The sequence below is a fragment of the Pseudozyma hubeiensis genome (assembly GCF_000403515.1).
Source record: "Pseudozyma hubeiensis SY62 DNA, scaffold: PHS68, whole genome shotgun sequence".
Lineage (NCBI taxonomy): Eukaryota > Fungi > Basidiomycota > Ustilaginomycetes > Ustilaginales > Ustilaginaceae > Pseudozyma > Pseudozyma hubeiensis.
The window spans coordinates 272,784-286,014 of NW_012133850.1; the positions used below are offsets into that span (position 1 = coordinate 272,784).

Here is a 13,231-nt window from a genome sequence, read left to right on the forward strand (position 1 = left end):
TTCTTTTCGCTGCAAACCGTACCGATTGATGAAACATCCGCATGTCGCAACCATTGCCACTCGGGCATGAGCGAACAAATTCTTTCAAGATGAATTTGCAGGTTTCGCATCGGCTGTTGGTGGGGCATGGCATATGAAGGCAGCATCCAAAAAGCGATGTTGAGTCTCAATACCATACTCTGCAGCCCACCAAGGCTCATCAGACGAAATGAGTGTGTGATGAAGAGTCGTTTCAGGCATGGATGGCTGCATCTCGGCGCGACAACGACAAGCAAGTTATGATGTTTGTCTGACGACGTGGGTCGGTTGCCAGCACCAAGAATCGACCAGCTCATGCGACCCATCTTAGCTCACCCGACAGCGTCACTTGGCTCAGGAAAGAGCGCTTCCTCATATCATTGTTCTGAGGCGCAAGGATGTATTCCACAGCTTTCATTGACGAGAAAAGATGATTACATCCACGACTGGCATGCAGCTCGTTTCGAGCGACCTAGTTGGCAAGCTAGAACGTGAGCGGCTCGAACTGGTAGCCTCCAGCCTGGTAGAATTTGCTTCCAAACTCGACCCAGGCAAGACGAATAGCGTGCAACAGCGAACTGAGGCCTTCCATGCAGCACAAGATGGCGATGGAAAGGCAGAACCAAAGACCGAAAGCGAGCACCGTAGCAATGGCGCCGGTGACACCGGTCATGCCGAAAACATTCTGGATCGTCATGGTCCAAAGCACCTCGGAGAGCTGTGCATGGGCAAGCGACAGAGCCCAGAGACGCAGGTAGGACGCCGTGTTGGAGATGCATCCTAGGCAGAACTCGATCGTGTGAATGACTTGGTGTATGACGACCTCGCCAATGTTGAATTCGTGCTCCTCCTCCATCTCACCGTCGCCGTGGCCACCGCTTCCGTTGCCATTCCTCTGGCTCTGAGCGAGACGGTCGTTCTCGTCAGCATCTTCGTCATCATCGTCGCCGTCGAGACCAAGACCTCGCGACCCATCGCCGTGGCCGACGGCGCGATAGCCTTGGCCCTTGGTCTTCTGGTGCTCCTTCCACTCTATGTAGGGCGTAACGACGAGCATCCAGGGGACACAGATGAAGGCGATGAGCAGCAACACCGTCTGCACAAAGGCTTGGCCCGAGTAGAGTTCGGTCTTTGGATCGACGGAACCAGGCTTCAAGAACATGTAGATGAGCATGTTGAGCAACCCAGGCGGGTTGTTGCGGAAGACGGTGCCGTTGGCGTCGGTCTCGTACCAATCAATGGACCACTTGTAGACGATGGCAAAAACGAGGTACCCGAAGAGCGACTGCATGAAGAGCATCTGCGGCACGATCTCGGACCAAATCTTCCACTTCTGACCAAAGCGGATGAAGTTGGGCACGTTGAGAAGGATGGCGAGCGTCATGTGGAAGACACCGAGGATGACCGACATCTTCATCTTGAGCGAGTTGGTAAACACGAGTGCGTTGTCGGCGCCGTGCCACGTCGGGTCGATACCGATGGCGTAGACATTGCCGTTCGGAACGGCCTCGATGGTGCCGTTCTTGTGGGGCCAGTCCCAGCCGGTGTGGAAGAGGTGCATACTCTTGCTACCGATGTCGTTGTAGAGGAAACCGGTGAACATGGAAAAGACACCCATGAGCAGCATCATGTAACGACCGTAGAAGAACATGGTGAAGATCTCGTTGTCGAGCTTGGCGAGCTGGCGTTCAAAGACGCACATGGTAAGCGCTGCAAGCGTCATGAGGAAGGCGTGGAAAACATCGCCGAACATGACAGCGAAGAGGAAGGGAAGCAGGATCAGATTGAAGAGACCTGGATTTACCTCCTTGTACTTGGCGATACCATAGCTGTCGCCGACCGACTGGATTGCCTCCGTGTACTTGTTTGAACGCTGGAAGGTGGGAGGCATCTTGTTGGTTCGAAGCTCTTGGAGAACGGCGGGGGCGCTGGTGCCGGCGTTCTCGTTGGCACGGCGAAGAGCGAGCTGGATCTGACCAAGATCGCTGGAGGGACACCAACCTTCGGCAACGAGCGTCTTGCGACGGTTGTCGAAGAGGAACATGTTGAGCGTGGAGTAGATAAGCTTCTCCTTGCGCACGACGTCCTCCCAGCCACTCAGAACCTCAGCAATCTTGACGAGCTCGGTGCGGCGAGTGGCGCTAGTGGAGTAGAGGACATTGTTGAGATCCTCAATGCGGCTGAGCACCTCGCGAAGGCTCTCCTCGCGACGATCCGCGTTGCTATCGATGGGGTAGAGAGTGCCGCCCATGCTCTCGCTGATCTTTCGGATCTTTGCAAGAAGTTCGGCACCGTGAGCAAAGATGATGAAGACGTTCTTGCGAACAGGCTCCTCTTTGGTTGGGTCATCGAAGGCTTCGTCGATCTCGGCGTAGTTCATGTAGAGGTTACCGCGCAGCACACGCCAGAGGATGCGTTCGAAGATAGCCATCTTGCTGCGGTCGATGGTTCCTGCGACAAACTCAAGGTCGAAGGTGCCGTAGCCACTTTCTTCTCCGCGGGAGGTGTTGAACGCATGCGACTCGACGTCGTCTAGGAGGGGGGCGTTGTCATCATCGAGGGAGGCGCGGTTGGCATCCTGGCGGCCTTCTGCCTGGTCGAAGAAGACAGCGGTCTCACGAAGGACGTGCTTGGCCTCTTCAAGCTCCTGCAAGCGCTTCTGCAGCGTCTCGTAGGAACCGTTCATCTGACCAAGACGCTCCTCGTGCTCGCGCAGCTTGACGGAAAGCTCGTCCATGAGTTGATGGCCGCGACGACCGTCGGGACCAGAGCCAAGGCTGATGAAGGGGAGGGCGCTCTCGAGAGGTCGAACGGGCACGCTCTCCTTCTCCATCTGAGCATAGAGAAAACGAATACGTCTCTCCATCTCGTCAAGCCGCCTGATGTCGGTGACGAATGAGCGCTGGAATGGGGAGACATCGGGGTTGAGGTCCTTGAACATGACATTCCCAAGCTCTCCTAGTTCCTGCACGGTGGCGTGGGCAGTCTCGGAAGGAATGTAGAGCTGGATCAGCGACATGGTCGCCGACCTGAACAGGCTCTCTTCCTCTGGCATGTTGGCTGATGCTACGGCAACGGCCCTCGCTTACTCTGATAGAGTAAACAGTAATGAGGTGTTGGCCTGAGTGCTGAAAAGAGAATGCCTGAAAGGTATCCGGATGAACACCGATCAGAGTTGTCGGAGGATCAGAGATGGAGGATTGTCACTGAAACGGCGAATGTGACGATTCTGAGAATTGTACGAGGACCGTCCGTGCCTCGGTCTCGAAATTCGGACTGTGATTGAGTGGCTGGCTGGCTGGCTGGCTGGCTGCGTGCGTCACAGCGTGGTGAGGGAGCCGATGCAGGGGTGACCAAATCGCAGTTGCACACAAGTAAAAAAATTGGCTCAGCTCGCAGCTCCACGGCCACGGATCCGACGACGAAAAAAGCACGAACCCACTTGGCGACCTGTGGCCTAACAACTTAGAAAAGTTCTCCACCTCGACATGCACAGCAAAGCAGCCCGAGTGTTGCACAGGACCCTGTTTCCTTGCTTCACTTCCACGCATCACCTTCAACGCCCATCACACGTCTCACCGCAGAGGCAGCCACCAGGCTGACAGTCGTTCCCCACCATGGCGTCAAGCTGCGAGGCTGAGAGCTCCACTGCTGCGCTAAGACGTTCGCGCAAGTCTCGACCTTCCAAAGCTCGCAAGTTCAGAGGCGCGTGTGCATCAGCACTGCTGCTCTCTGCTACCACATTCAGCGGCGTCGACGCTCTCTTTGGCATTGGCGAGAAGCGCTTCAAGTTCGAAGGTCTCATCAATGCAGGTGGCCTGGGTCTCGATGGCATCCAAGGGCAAGTAGCCGCCTGGGGAGACTGGAACGGAGACCAATTCTTGGATGCCATCCTTGTCGATTCTGACCGCCAGACCGCGAACGTTCATCTATGGGATCGTGCCAGCTTTGCTTTTGGACACGAACCCGCAGCAAGCGTTCGGATCGACGACGGCTCTAAGATCACCAACGTGATCGCAGCTGACATCAATTACGACGGCAGGCTCGACCTGCTCATCATGTCTCAGGACACCTCTGCTTCGACCAAACAGCTTTCGATGCAGGTATATCTGGGCAAACCAGATGGGAGCGCTTTCGAATCAATACCGCTCTCTGTACCATCGTCAACGATGGCCCAACCCATTTCGCTGGATGCTTCCGGCGACATGCAGATGGACTTGCTCGGACTCCCCTTCGGCGCTACTACAGCTGCAGGCAAGGACGCATCCGATCTCAAGATTTGGCGCAATCTCCTCGTAAACTCGACCAACAACACTGCCGCCTTCGACATTGACGATGCTCCGCTGCTGGACGCTACGAAAGCACCGTCATGCAAGCTTGCAAATCCACACAGCTCTGCCTTTGTGGATCTCAACGGCGATTGCCTGGCAGATCTGTTCCTCGTCTGCTCCGAAGAATCTTTCCTTAGCTCCAAGCTCACCTATCAGATTTGGACGGCCGTCAAACCAAATTCCAAGGGAGAAGGATCAGGCTTCAAACTCGCGTCGAGTGGCAATCTTCCGCCTGGCACCGGTGCCTTGAGCTTTGGCGACATCGATCGCGACGGAACCATCGATGTCATCTTTCCGACCTGTGATCCAAGCGGAGATCAGTGCTTCGTCAATGTCGCCTTCAACCGTCAAGTGCCATTATGCTCACCACGCATCGACGGATTCTTCGGTGGTGGACCAGGCTATGGCTCGCTCACGGCAGGGAAAAAGAGTAGCAATGCTTCCAGCTCTCGCACAAGCACGTCGGATAGCGCCACAGACAAGAAAGAGCCTGGCCTGCAATGCAGGGAAGCTGAGGATCTCTGTGTAGCAGACGACACCTTCCGTATAAATTTCGACGTCAGCAAGGACAATGTTGATCTGCTGCGTGTTGCCGTGGACAAGCTCACGGGCGACAGTCGCATCCTGCTGAACGACGTGCTTGCGCCGTCTTATCTCAGCTTGCCAAATTCGCTCCATTTGGGCGACTACAACAAGGACGGGTATCCCGACCTCGTTCTGGTCACCATTCCGGACCAGCTCGCATCGGGAGGACGCAACAACGTGCGCGGAGGAGGCGAGACCCGCGTGCACATCCTCCGAAACCTCGATTGCAGCAAGGTACCCGCGAGCGAGAAAGTCGACCTCGGATGTATGCCGGATCGCCCCGAGGCGAGAACCTTCATCAAGGTGACCGCAGGCGCGGGGTCGATCGAGGTGCTTCGAGACGTACGCAGTGCAAGCTGGCTCGATATCGACGAGGATGGCTCGCTCGACTTGCTGTTGCAGCGGACACCTTCGACGTCGAATGGGATGGATTCGAGTCGCCGCATCACTTTTGCGCAGAACAACTACTTTCACGACTCTTTCTTCCTCAAAGCGCTCACGCTGAACGGAGCATGTCAAAGTCTTTGCGAGCCGAAGGATGCGCCCAAATTCCAGCCATGGGGGACAAACTACGGAGGAGCGTCTTACAAGTTCACCGTGCTCGATCCGAACGGCGTACGACGTGCACAGCAAGTGGGACAACTCCCTCAGACTGGGTATCGTTCCCTCCTTACTCCCTACAGCTACTTCGGCCTGGGCAGGACCAACAACTATGTCGAGTCGCTATTCATCGGTTCAACACGCAGGCAGAAGGAGCACTTCCTGGCGTTGGAAGGAGTCATCCCGAACAGTCAGGTGGTGATCAATCCTTGGCAAGGTGGAAAGGGCAGCGAAAGCGAAAGCGGTGGACCGTGGATGTGGACCAAGCAGCTATACTTGCATCCTGGCGATTGGATACCTTGGGTGACGGTGGTGTTGATCACCACCATTGTTGGGTTGGCGGCGGTGGTGATTGTGCTGCACGTCAACGAGAGGAGGGAGGACGAGAGGGAGCGGAAGCGCGCTGTGCATGCGATCAATTTCGATGCGCTTTGAGGTGGTGTTGCCCCTGGATAACATTTGGAATGAAGCTCATACCCGCGGATCTAGTGATGCTGTGATGTGAGTGTTTGTGATGACGAGCTTGATATAGTGTTGTGCGAATTCGGCGTGGAAAGTCGTACAGGCGGTGTCGCGTAAATGAGCGTTTACGCAGAAGCTCTCGCGTGGGTTCGCGTGTCGAGACCAACACTTTTCCACCATCAGCGGATTTCTGTCCATGTTGCTGTCCTCTACTGTATTCTCTGAACAGCTTGCTTTTCAGACCTTCTCTCGGCATACTCGATCATGGCAGCGGCAACCAACACGGCGGCGGTCTGCGCTAGCACGTCCCTCCCGGCCACACGCTCGATGCGAACAGGTGTATTGATCCACCCGACCACCGCCACCTCCGGGCGGCTGCTCATCCTTCCCCATCCTCAAACACTCATCCCCACATACTACCTCGCCTGCCCCTCCTCGAGCGAGCTGTACGAACTTTCGACGCTGCAAGATTCAAAACACGATCGAACATGGATGATCTCTCAACTGAACCAAGTCATCTCTTCTGGTCAACTGGACATTCTCTCTCGAATCGATGCGAGGTTCATCGTCGTATCGTTGTTGCATAGCGTATTGGACGATGGGAAGTATCGATCTAGAGATGATTTGTTTGAACAGGCGGCGCAGAAGCTGTATTCGAGGAGGAAGGAGGAGCTGTACAGCGCAATTCCCGAGCTCAAGAAGGGAGGGGATGAGGATGATGCTGAGCAGCAGGAGTGGTCGGATGTGGTAACGTTTGGTAATCTTGATCTGGTCAAGACGGCGCTGGAAGACGTTGCGGATGTTCAAGGTAAGTCTCCCGCCCGACCCCTCTAACCCTCTCAGAGCCTATCATACTAATCCGCCTGATTAAACAGACCTACCGAACGCGGAACAAGCCTACCGACTCTCCCTCAGCAAAACCTTCCACCTCCTCGATCGCAAACACACCCTCCTCTCCCAACACTCCACCTTCGCGCAAACACCCAACACCCTAGGTCGAACATTCGAACGCTCATGGCCTCACGAATCAGATCCCTCTCCGTACCTCTCCACCGAAAACGACGAGGAACACGATTGCAAAGACGCAGCAAAACTACGCAGTCAAATCGCCGCTGAAATCATCGCCACTTACCTCCCAGCCAAATTGGCGGCTGAATACTTTGCTCATCTGGGACTCAATGACAAGTAAGACCAATGCAGATGGCCTTCAAAAGTCTTTCGAGTGTATTGTTGGCTGTGCATTGTGCAACGGCCACGACTCGGGTCCGGAAAGCAAACACTAACACGACGCTTTTGAGATGGTGATGAGAGAAAGATGTATGTTTGCATAACAGAAAAGACTATGAACAAAGGAGCTCGGAAAGCTACCGAACGAAGTTCCACAAACCGACGTCAGCAGAACGCCAAGCCGATCTGGACAATCACAAGCCTCCAGCGTTAAGGCTCAAGGCCTTGCCGCACCTTAACGCTGGAGGTGGTCAGCATAGATGTTGGCGGCGATCTCAGCCTCTGCGCGATCACCGTTGGCCAACAGCTTCTCCTTGTTGTACAGCAGCTCCTCGCGCGTCTCGGTCGAGTACTCGGTGTTCTGCGTCTCGACGATAGCGTCGACAGGGCAAGCCTCCTGGCAGAAACCGCAGTAGATGCACTTGGTCATGTCGATGTCGTACCTGGTAGTCCTTCGTGCGCCATCCTCGCGTGGTTCGGATTCGATGGTGATGGCCTGAGCGGGGCAGATGGCCTCGCAAAGCTTGCAGGCGATGCAACGCTCTTCGCCCGTAGGGTATCGACGAAGTGCGTGTTCGCCACGGAAACGCGGGCTAAGCGGGCCCTTCTCGAAGGGGTACATGATGGTGTAAGGTGGGCGGAAGAAGTTTTCGAGCACGATCCACATGCCGCGGAGGATCTCGGTGAAGAAGAAGAGCTGACCGGCCTTGTCTAGCGCCGAAGGACCCTTGGAGTAGTCTGGGTAGACGGGTGCATCGCGAACCTGGTGCTGGGCCTTCGAAGCGTCGTAGGTGGCAGTCTTGACGATCTCTGGTGATGGTGGGTTTTGCGAGGCGACGTGTGTAGGGCCGGTCTGAGGGGTGGCGAGCGAACGTGCGATCGAAGATGAGAAAAGACGTGCGCTGTACAGGGTGGTGGAAGGAGCAGCGACGGCGAAGCGCAGCGGCGTCGCTGTGGAGGTAGAAGCGTACGATCGGCTAGCGATCGCTGCCGAACGAAGCAAGGATCGGTTCAACGACGAAGCCATGGTGACGAGCTCGAGGGTTTAACGCTGGGAGGAGATCCTTTGCTCGAACGCAACGGATGCGAAAGGTGTTATCCGTTAGATAGATGAAAGAGCGAAGCTAGCGGATGCGCGATTGCAATGAAATGTGGAGACGATGGAGTAGAGGTGGCGACCGAGGTGAGGGTGAAGAGAGAAGGGTTCAAGGTGAGCAGCGACGATCAAAGGTCCACTCTGAGACGATTAACTCGCATCATTTCTCGACTTGGATGATCGCGCGGAACTTGGACTGACCGGTGGCTGAAGCTGAGCGACAGGCAGCAAGACAGCAGCTGGCTCAATTTCTTCCTGGTGATTGATTTCAAATCAACTCGTTTGGCGCGCTTGCACACCGCACACTCGCAAGATCTCCACCCTGGTGACTGAACCGAATACAAACCGGGTGGAGACTGAATAACAAAATTGCAAATGACATCGCTCGTCGACAGAAATGGGAGAAAATCAGGCTGCAGACGGTGACGAGCAGAGGCGGACCAATGACAGCCGTTTGAATTGGTCATACTCGACTCGAAATGCGGTTTTTTGGCTTCAGGTTGGCTATGTTTGATCTTTTGACGCACGGCTCCGCTGCCTGGAAGAAAATACAGCATCGCGCTCTTGGCTTGCTTGGAAATCACAGGAATGGTCGTAGCTTTGGTAATGGCGGGCCAGAGAAACAGCGGCAGAGCGAGTGTTGGAACTTGTGGGATCGTCCGTCTCACGAGCTTGATATCGAGTTGGCGATCAACTTTCTCCACCTCTGCTCCATCATCACCATCATCTTCCTCCCTAAGGCGACTCTCAATATGGCTGCTCTCCGTACATCCTCACGATCGCTCATGCGATCCGCAGCTGGCGTTGTCGGTGCTGCGACTCGATCCAATATCGTTGCTGTCGCAAGCAGCTCTTCCCGCACCGCTGCCAACCGAACCATCTCCACTTCGGCAGCTCGATCCTCCGACTCTCTCTTCGTCCACCGCGATACCGACTACAACAACCCAGACATTCCATTCCAGTTCAACGAGGAGAATGCAAAGATGGCACAGGAGATCATCTCGCACTACCCCGAGCAGTACAAGAAGGCAGCCGTGATCCCCCTGCTCGACCTTGGTCAACGACAGAACTCGGGTTGGGTCTCCATCTCAGTCATGAACTATGTCGCCAAATTGCTCGAGATGCCACCCATGCGCGTCTACGAAGTGGCTACCTTCTACACCATGTTCAACCGCGAACCCGTCGGCCAGTACTTTTTGCAACTTTGCACCACCACCCCTTGCATGCTCGGTGGTTGCGGCTCGACCAAGATCCTGGAGGCGCTTGAGTCCAAGCTCGGAATCAAGGCTGGCCAGACCACAAAGGACAAGAAGTTCACCTTGGTCGAGGTCGAATGCCTGGGTGCCTGTGCAAACGCTCCTATGATTCAGATCAACGACGATTACTACGAGGACCTGACACCAGAGAGCATGAACAACATCATCGAGAAGCTTAGCAAGGGTGAAAAGGTCAAGCCTGGCCCGCAGTCGGGTCGTCACTCGTCGGAGAACGCCGCTGGCCGTACCGCACTCACCTCTGAGGTAAGTTTGATCTCCGCATTGTGGTGCTTGGAGATCGCATGGATAGGTCTAGAGGAGGCAAGAATATCGATTACTGACGTTGCCCTTCTCTGTCACTCCCACCATGATGCTTACAGCCATACGGACCAGGCAAGCACTGTGTTCCTGAGTTCGCCTGATCGCTTGCTCAACGATGTGCGCACACACCGCACCGCACGCACCATGCTAGATAATCTCAGAATACCTTCAGACTCTACTCTATGCCTGCGTTCGAAGCGACCAGAAAGAAACGCCGCATGCACAAAGACTAAGGGACGAGCTCGGTCCACACAGCCGACCGACGCAAACACATGCATCGAACAACCTGAGGGAATGACGCTTTTTTTTCGATTTATACAAAGATGAATCTGCTCTCTCGCATCTAAAGCAAGGTCGTTGCTCTGCAGCAGCGTTGCGATCAAGCCGACACCATGAGCGAAGCCAAGCTGGCTTCTGTCTGAACCACGTCCAACGCCTGCTGCACCTCCAACCTCTTTCGCGACGCAGCGAGCCAATCGGAAGCGAGCAGCTTGGGCCACCCTTTGAGCTGGTTCAACTCTCTCGTCGCCGAATCCAGGTCCTTGCGGTCCAAGTAGTATTCCGCCCTCGCAAGGACGGATGGAACGTCCTCGCCTGCTACCAACCCCTTCTTGTGGAACAGGATGGGCGAGAGTGCTGCGCTGGCAAGGTGAGACAGGACGCCCGAAGTTTCCGGCGAAGGTACCAGGGAGACTTGACGGACACGAGGCCCGACTTTGTTGTCGAACCACTGCTTGAGCGTGGTGAACGACTCGACGCCGGTCTCGGCGGCTCCGCTGGCATCGAGGGCTTCGATAGCGGCGGAGAGGACCGGGTCGTCGCGCGCCTTGGTGGTTCCCTTGAGTACGCGCAGCTGTTCGGCGAAAGGTCGCTTGGTGGCCGAGACATCGTCGAGCGCGTGCTGGACAGCTCGAACCGCCGTCCACAGCGTGTGTACCGACACGTTCTCGTCCAACACGTTGCTGTTGTCCAAGCTCACCTTCTCGAGGCTCTTGAGCTCCGTAGCCAGCTCGTCCAGCTTGGCGAGTCGTCCTCCGCGCTCCTCCTCCACCTTGCTCTTGATGTCCTTCATCCAGCGTCTCTGCAGCTCGATACCCTGCGCGATCACCTCCTCCTTGAGCCTCTCGTTGATGATCTGGCTCTGCGTGGCGAGCTCCTTCTCGAGCTTCTCCTTGAACTGCTGCGTCTGCTTGGCGTGCTCCTCTTCGAACGACTTTTGCCAGTCCGACTCGCGGCTCGACAGCTTGTTGGCCGCCTCCTGCGATTGTTGCGAGATCTGAGCTTCGTATCGCTTGGCCTGGGCTGCGAGGCTGTCCTCGACGCGCTTGGCCTCTTGGCGCTTGATGGTCTCGAGACGCTGGCTCAATTGCTGCAGGTCGATCTGGGCGCTCTCGAGGACACCCTTGGCGTTGGCACCGGACGAGGGAGTCTCCTTGAGGAAGGTGGTAAGCTCATCGATGGTGCCGGCAAGCTGTGCGATCATGGGCTCGGATGCAGAGAGGCTCTTGATCGAAGGTGCTAGCAGAGGCAGCTTGGGTGCTTCGGGATCGGGGCGCAGTCGAGCAGTGGGGTGCTCGGGAGCTTGGAGTCCGCGATCGCGGCGAGGAGCGGCGTATCCGATAGGAGCTTCGTGGTTGACGGGAAGCTCGCCGGTGTAAGTCTCCTTGATCTCCTCCTTGGGACCCTTGCCGGGAGCAGCACTCTTGGAGGGAGCAGCCTTGGTGTTGGCGCCAATGTCGGTCATGACCTGGACGCTGTCGACGGCACGCTGAATGACGTTTCGGCCATCCGTTCTCGCCTCGGTGGCCTGACCACGGACCTTGGCCTCTGCACGTTCAGCAGCCGCCTTGGCACGGTTGACGAGCTCCGACGTCTTGTCCTGCACAGTCTGAAGCGCAGACTGAGCCTCGTGCTCGGCCTTCTTCGCACCAGATTTGGCCTTTTGCGCGAGCTTCTCCGCTTCGTCCTTGGCCTTGGCACGAGCCTCTGCAACCCTGAGACGAGCATCACGCTCGTCGCCTGCACTCTCGCTGGCGCCTGCATCGCCGCTGATGACGCGACCCACGGCACCGCTGACGCTGTCGTAGGCGGTCTTGGTGACGTCGATGGCCTTGTCTCCGTAGCCGTGCAAGTTGATGTTCTTGATCTCTTGTCCAACATCGTGTGTGTCGAGGTAGTCGATGATGCGTTCACCTCCTGGGATGCTCTCTACGAAAAAGTGGCTGTATCGGTCATTGTTGAGTGCCGCTACGGTCGAGATACCGTAGAAGAGGGTAGCGCCGACCGTAGAGTAGACAAAGAAGCGACCAAAGCCGGATCTCGAGCTTCCATCGACGCCAGTAGCGTAAGTGCGGGCACCAGCGGCGCCGGAAGAACGAGCTGCTGACGACGGGGCGAGTGCGGCAGCCTTACGCAGGGCGGCAGCGCGATTCATCATTGCGACCATGGTGACGGTCTCTGCTGTCTCTCTCTCTGCGCTGGGAAAGGAGTCGAGCAGGCAAGAGCGGTTGCGCAGCTGGTCGATAAATGATCAAGTTTAGGTTGGCGATTGTTGTAGAGACGAAAAGCGACGGGTCTGATCGCCAGAAGACTTGTGGAGGAGTGACAGCGCCAGACGAGACAGGCTCCGTTCGTGACTTCAGAGGGAGAGAGGCTCTGCTGCCTTGCACATCGGAGGGACATCCAAGAAGAAATCGCGACATTATTGATGGATCGCACTCCGCTGCCTTTCTCAACGCTTTTGGCCGAATCGGGGTCAGGCCTTTCTCTCGTGCTCTGCCTCTCAACTCGCAGGTTTGCTCTGAACGATCACAGATTAAATTTCACTGAAATTTGTCAGGTCGCAATACTGTATCAACAAAAGGACACGAAAGGATCGGAAGGTTCCGCGAGCAGTTCAGAAAGCCGGATCCGAGCCGCTGAGTTCTAGCCGCTTGCTGCCTCCTCAGCACACGCTCCGCAGACGTATAGCAATATAGCACAATCTGCTAGTATGAAGTAGGAGATCCGCAATGGCAGACACGCCTCAATGCGTAGTCGATTGACGCTTCCCTGAGAAGATCAACTTCAAGACGCTTTCCAGCTCTGTCACTCTTCTCGGACAGCCATTCAGTGCTTGTTGGATGACCAGCAAAGACTCGGAGATGGATCTCGAATTGTTCGATTATGCGATGCGAAGAGATGTCACGAATACAGGTTGCGCGGGAGATTATGAAGGATGCATGCAAAGATCAGGACATGGGGGGTTGGGACTCGCTAACGACGTCGTCAGATGAACGGCGCTGGGGAGAGTGACCGTCTTTTTCGGGTATATGTGGGTCGCCTCGCCACGAGTG

The 13,231-nt window shown here is 56.0% G+C and overlaps 6 protein-coding genes across 6 annotated transcripts; 3 read left to right on the top strand and 3 right to left on the bottom strand.

Annotated features, from left to right (window-relative positions):
* Nucleotides 1–502: 502 nt before the first annotated feature.
* On the bottom strand, nucleotides 503–3,073 carry PHSY_006979 (vacuolar ATP synthase subunit a; the record flags this gene model as incomplete). The annotated part of the gene is made up of 1 exon (XM_012337575.1): nucleotides 503–3,073. One exon carries the CDS (start codon nucleotides 3,071–3,073, stop codon nucleotides 503–505), a length of 2,571 nt encoding a protein of 856 aa, XP_012192965.1.
* A 562-nt stretch (nucleotides 3,074–3,635) lies between these two features.
* On the top strand, nucleotides 3,636–5,969 carry PHSY_006980 (hypothetical protein; the record flags this gene model as incomplete). Its single annotated transcript, XM_012337576.1, has 1 exon — nucleotides 3,636–5,969. One exon carries the CDS (start codon nucleotides 3,636–3,638, stop codon nucleotides 5,967–5,969), a length of 2,334 nt encoding a protein of 777 aa, XP_012192966.1.
* Nucleotides 5,970–6,260: 291 nt separating this feature from the next.
* Nucleotides 6,261–7,185, top strand: PHSY_006981 (hypothetical protein; the record flags this gene model as incomplete). Its single annotated transcript, XM_012337577.1, has 2 exons — nucleotides 6,261–6,804; nucleotides 6,872–7,185. The coding sequence occupies 2 exons, from the start codon at nucleotides 6,261–6,263 to the stop codon at nucleotides 7,183–7,185; spliced, it is 858 nt and encodes a 285-aa protein (XP_012192967.1).
* Nucleotides 7,186–7,458: 273 nt separating this feature from the next.
* On the bottom strand, nucleotides 7,459–8,250 carry PHSY_006982 (potential mitochondrial Complex I, NUIM_23kd subunit; the record flags this gene model as incomplete). The annotated part of the gene is made up of 1 exon (XM_012337578.1): nucleotides 7,459–8,250. The coding sequence occupies one exon, from the start codon at nucleotides 8,248–8,250 to the stop codon at nucleotides 7,459–7,461; it is 792 nt and encodes a 263-aa protein (XP_012192968.1).
* A 548-nt stretch (nucleotides 8,251–8,798) lies between these two features.
* On the top strand, nucleotides 8,799–9,997 carry PHSY_006983 (potential mitochondrial Complex I, NUHM_24kd subunit; the record flags this gene model as incomplete). Its single annotated transcript, XM_012337579.1, has 2 exons — nucleotides 8,799–9,839; nucleotides 9,956–9,997. The coding sequence occupies 2 exons, from the start codon at nucleotides 8,799–8,801 to the stop codon at nucleotides 9,995–9,997; spliced, it is 1,083 nt and encodes a 360-aa protein (XP_012192969.1).
* A 278-nt stretch (nucleotides 9,998–10,275) lies between these two features.
* Nucleotides 10,276–12,342, bottom strand: PHSY_006984 (mitochondrion protein; the record flags this gene model as incomplete). The annotated part of the gene is made up of 1 exon (XM_012337580.1): nucleotides 10,276–12,342. The coding sequence occupies one exon, from the start codon at nucleotides 12,340–12,342 to the stop codon at nucleotides 10,276–10,278; it is 2,067 nt and encodes a 688-aa protein (XP_012192970.1).
* Nucleotides 12,343–13,231: the final 889 nt, after the last annotated feature.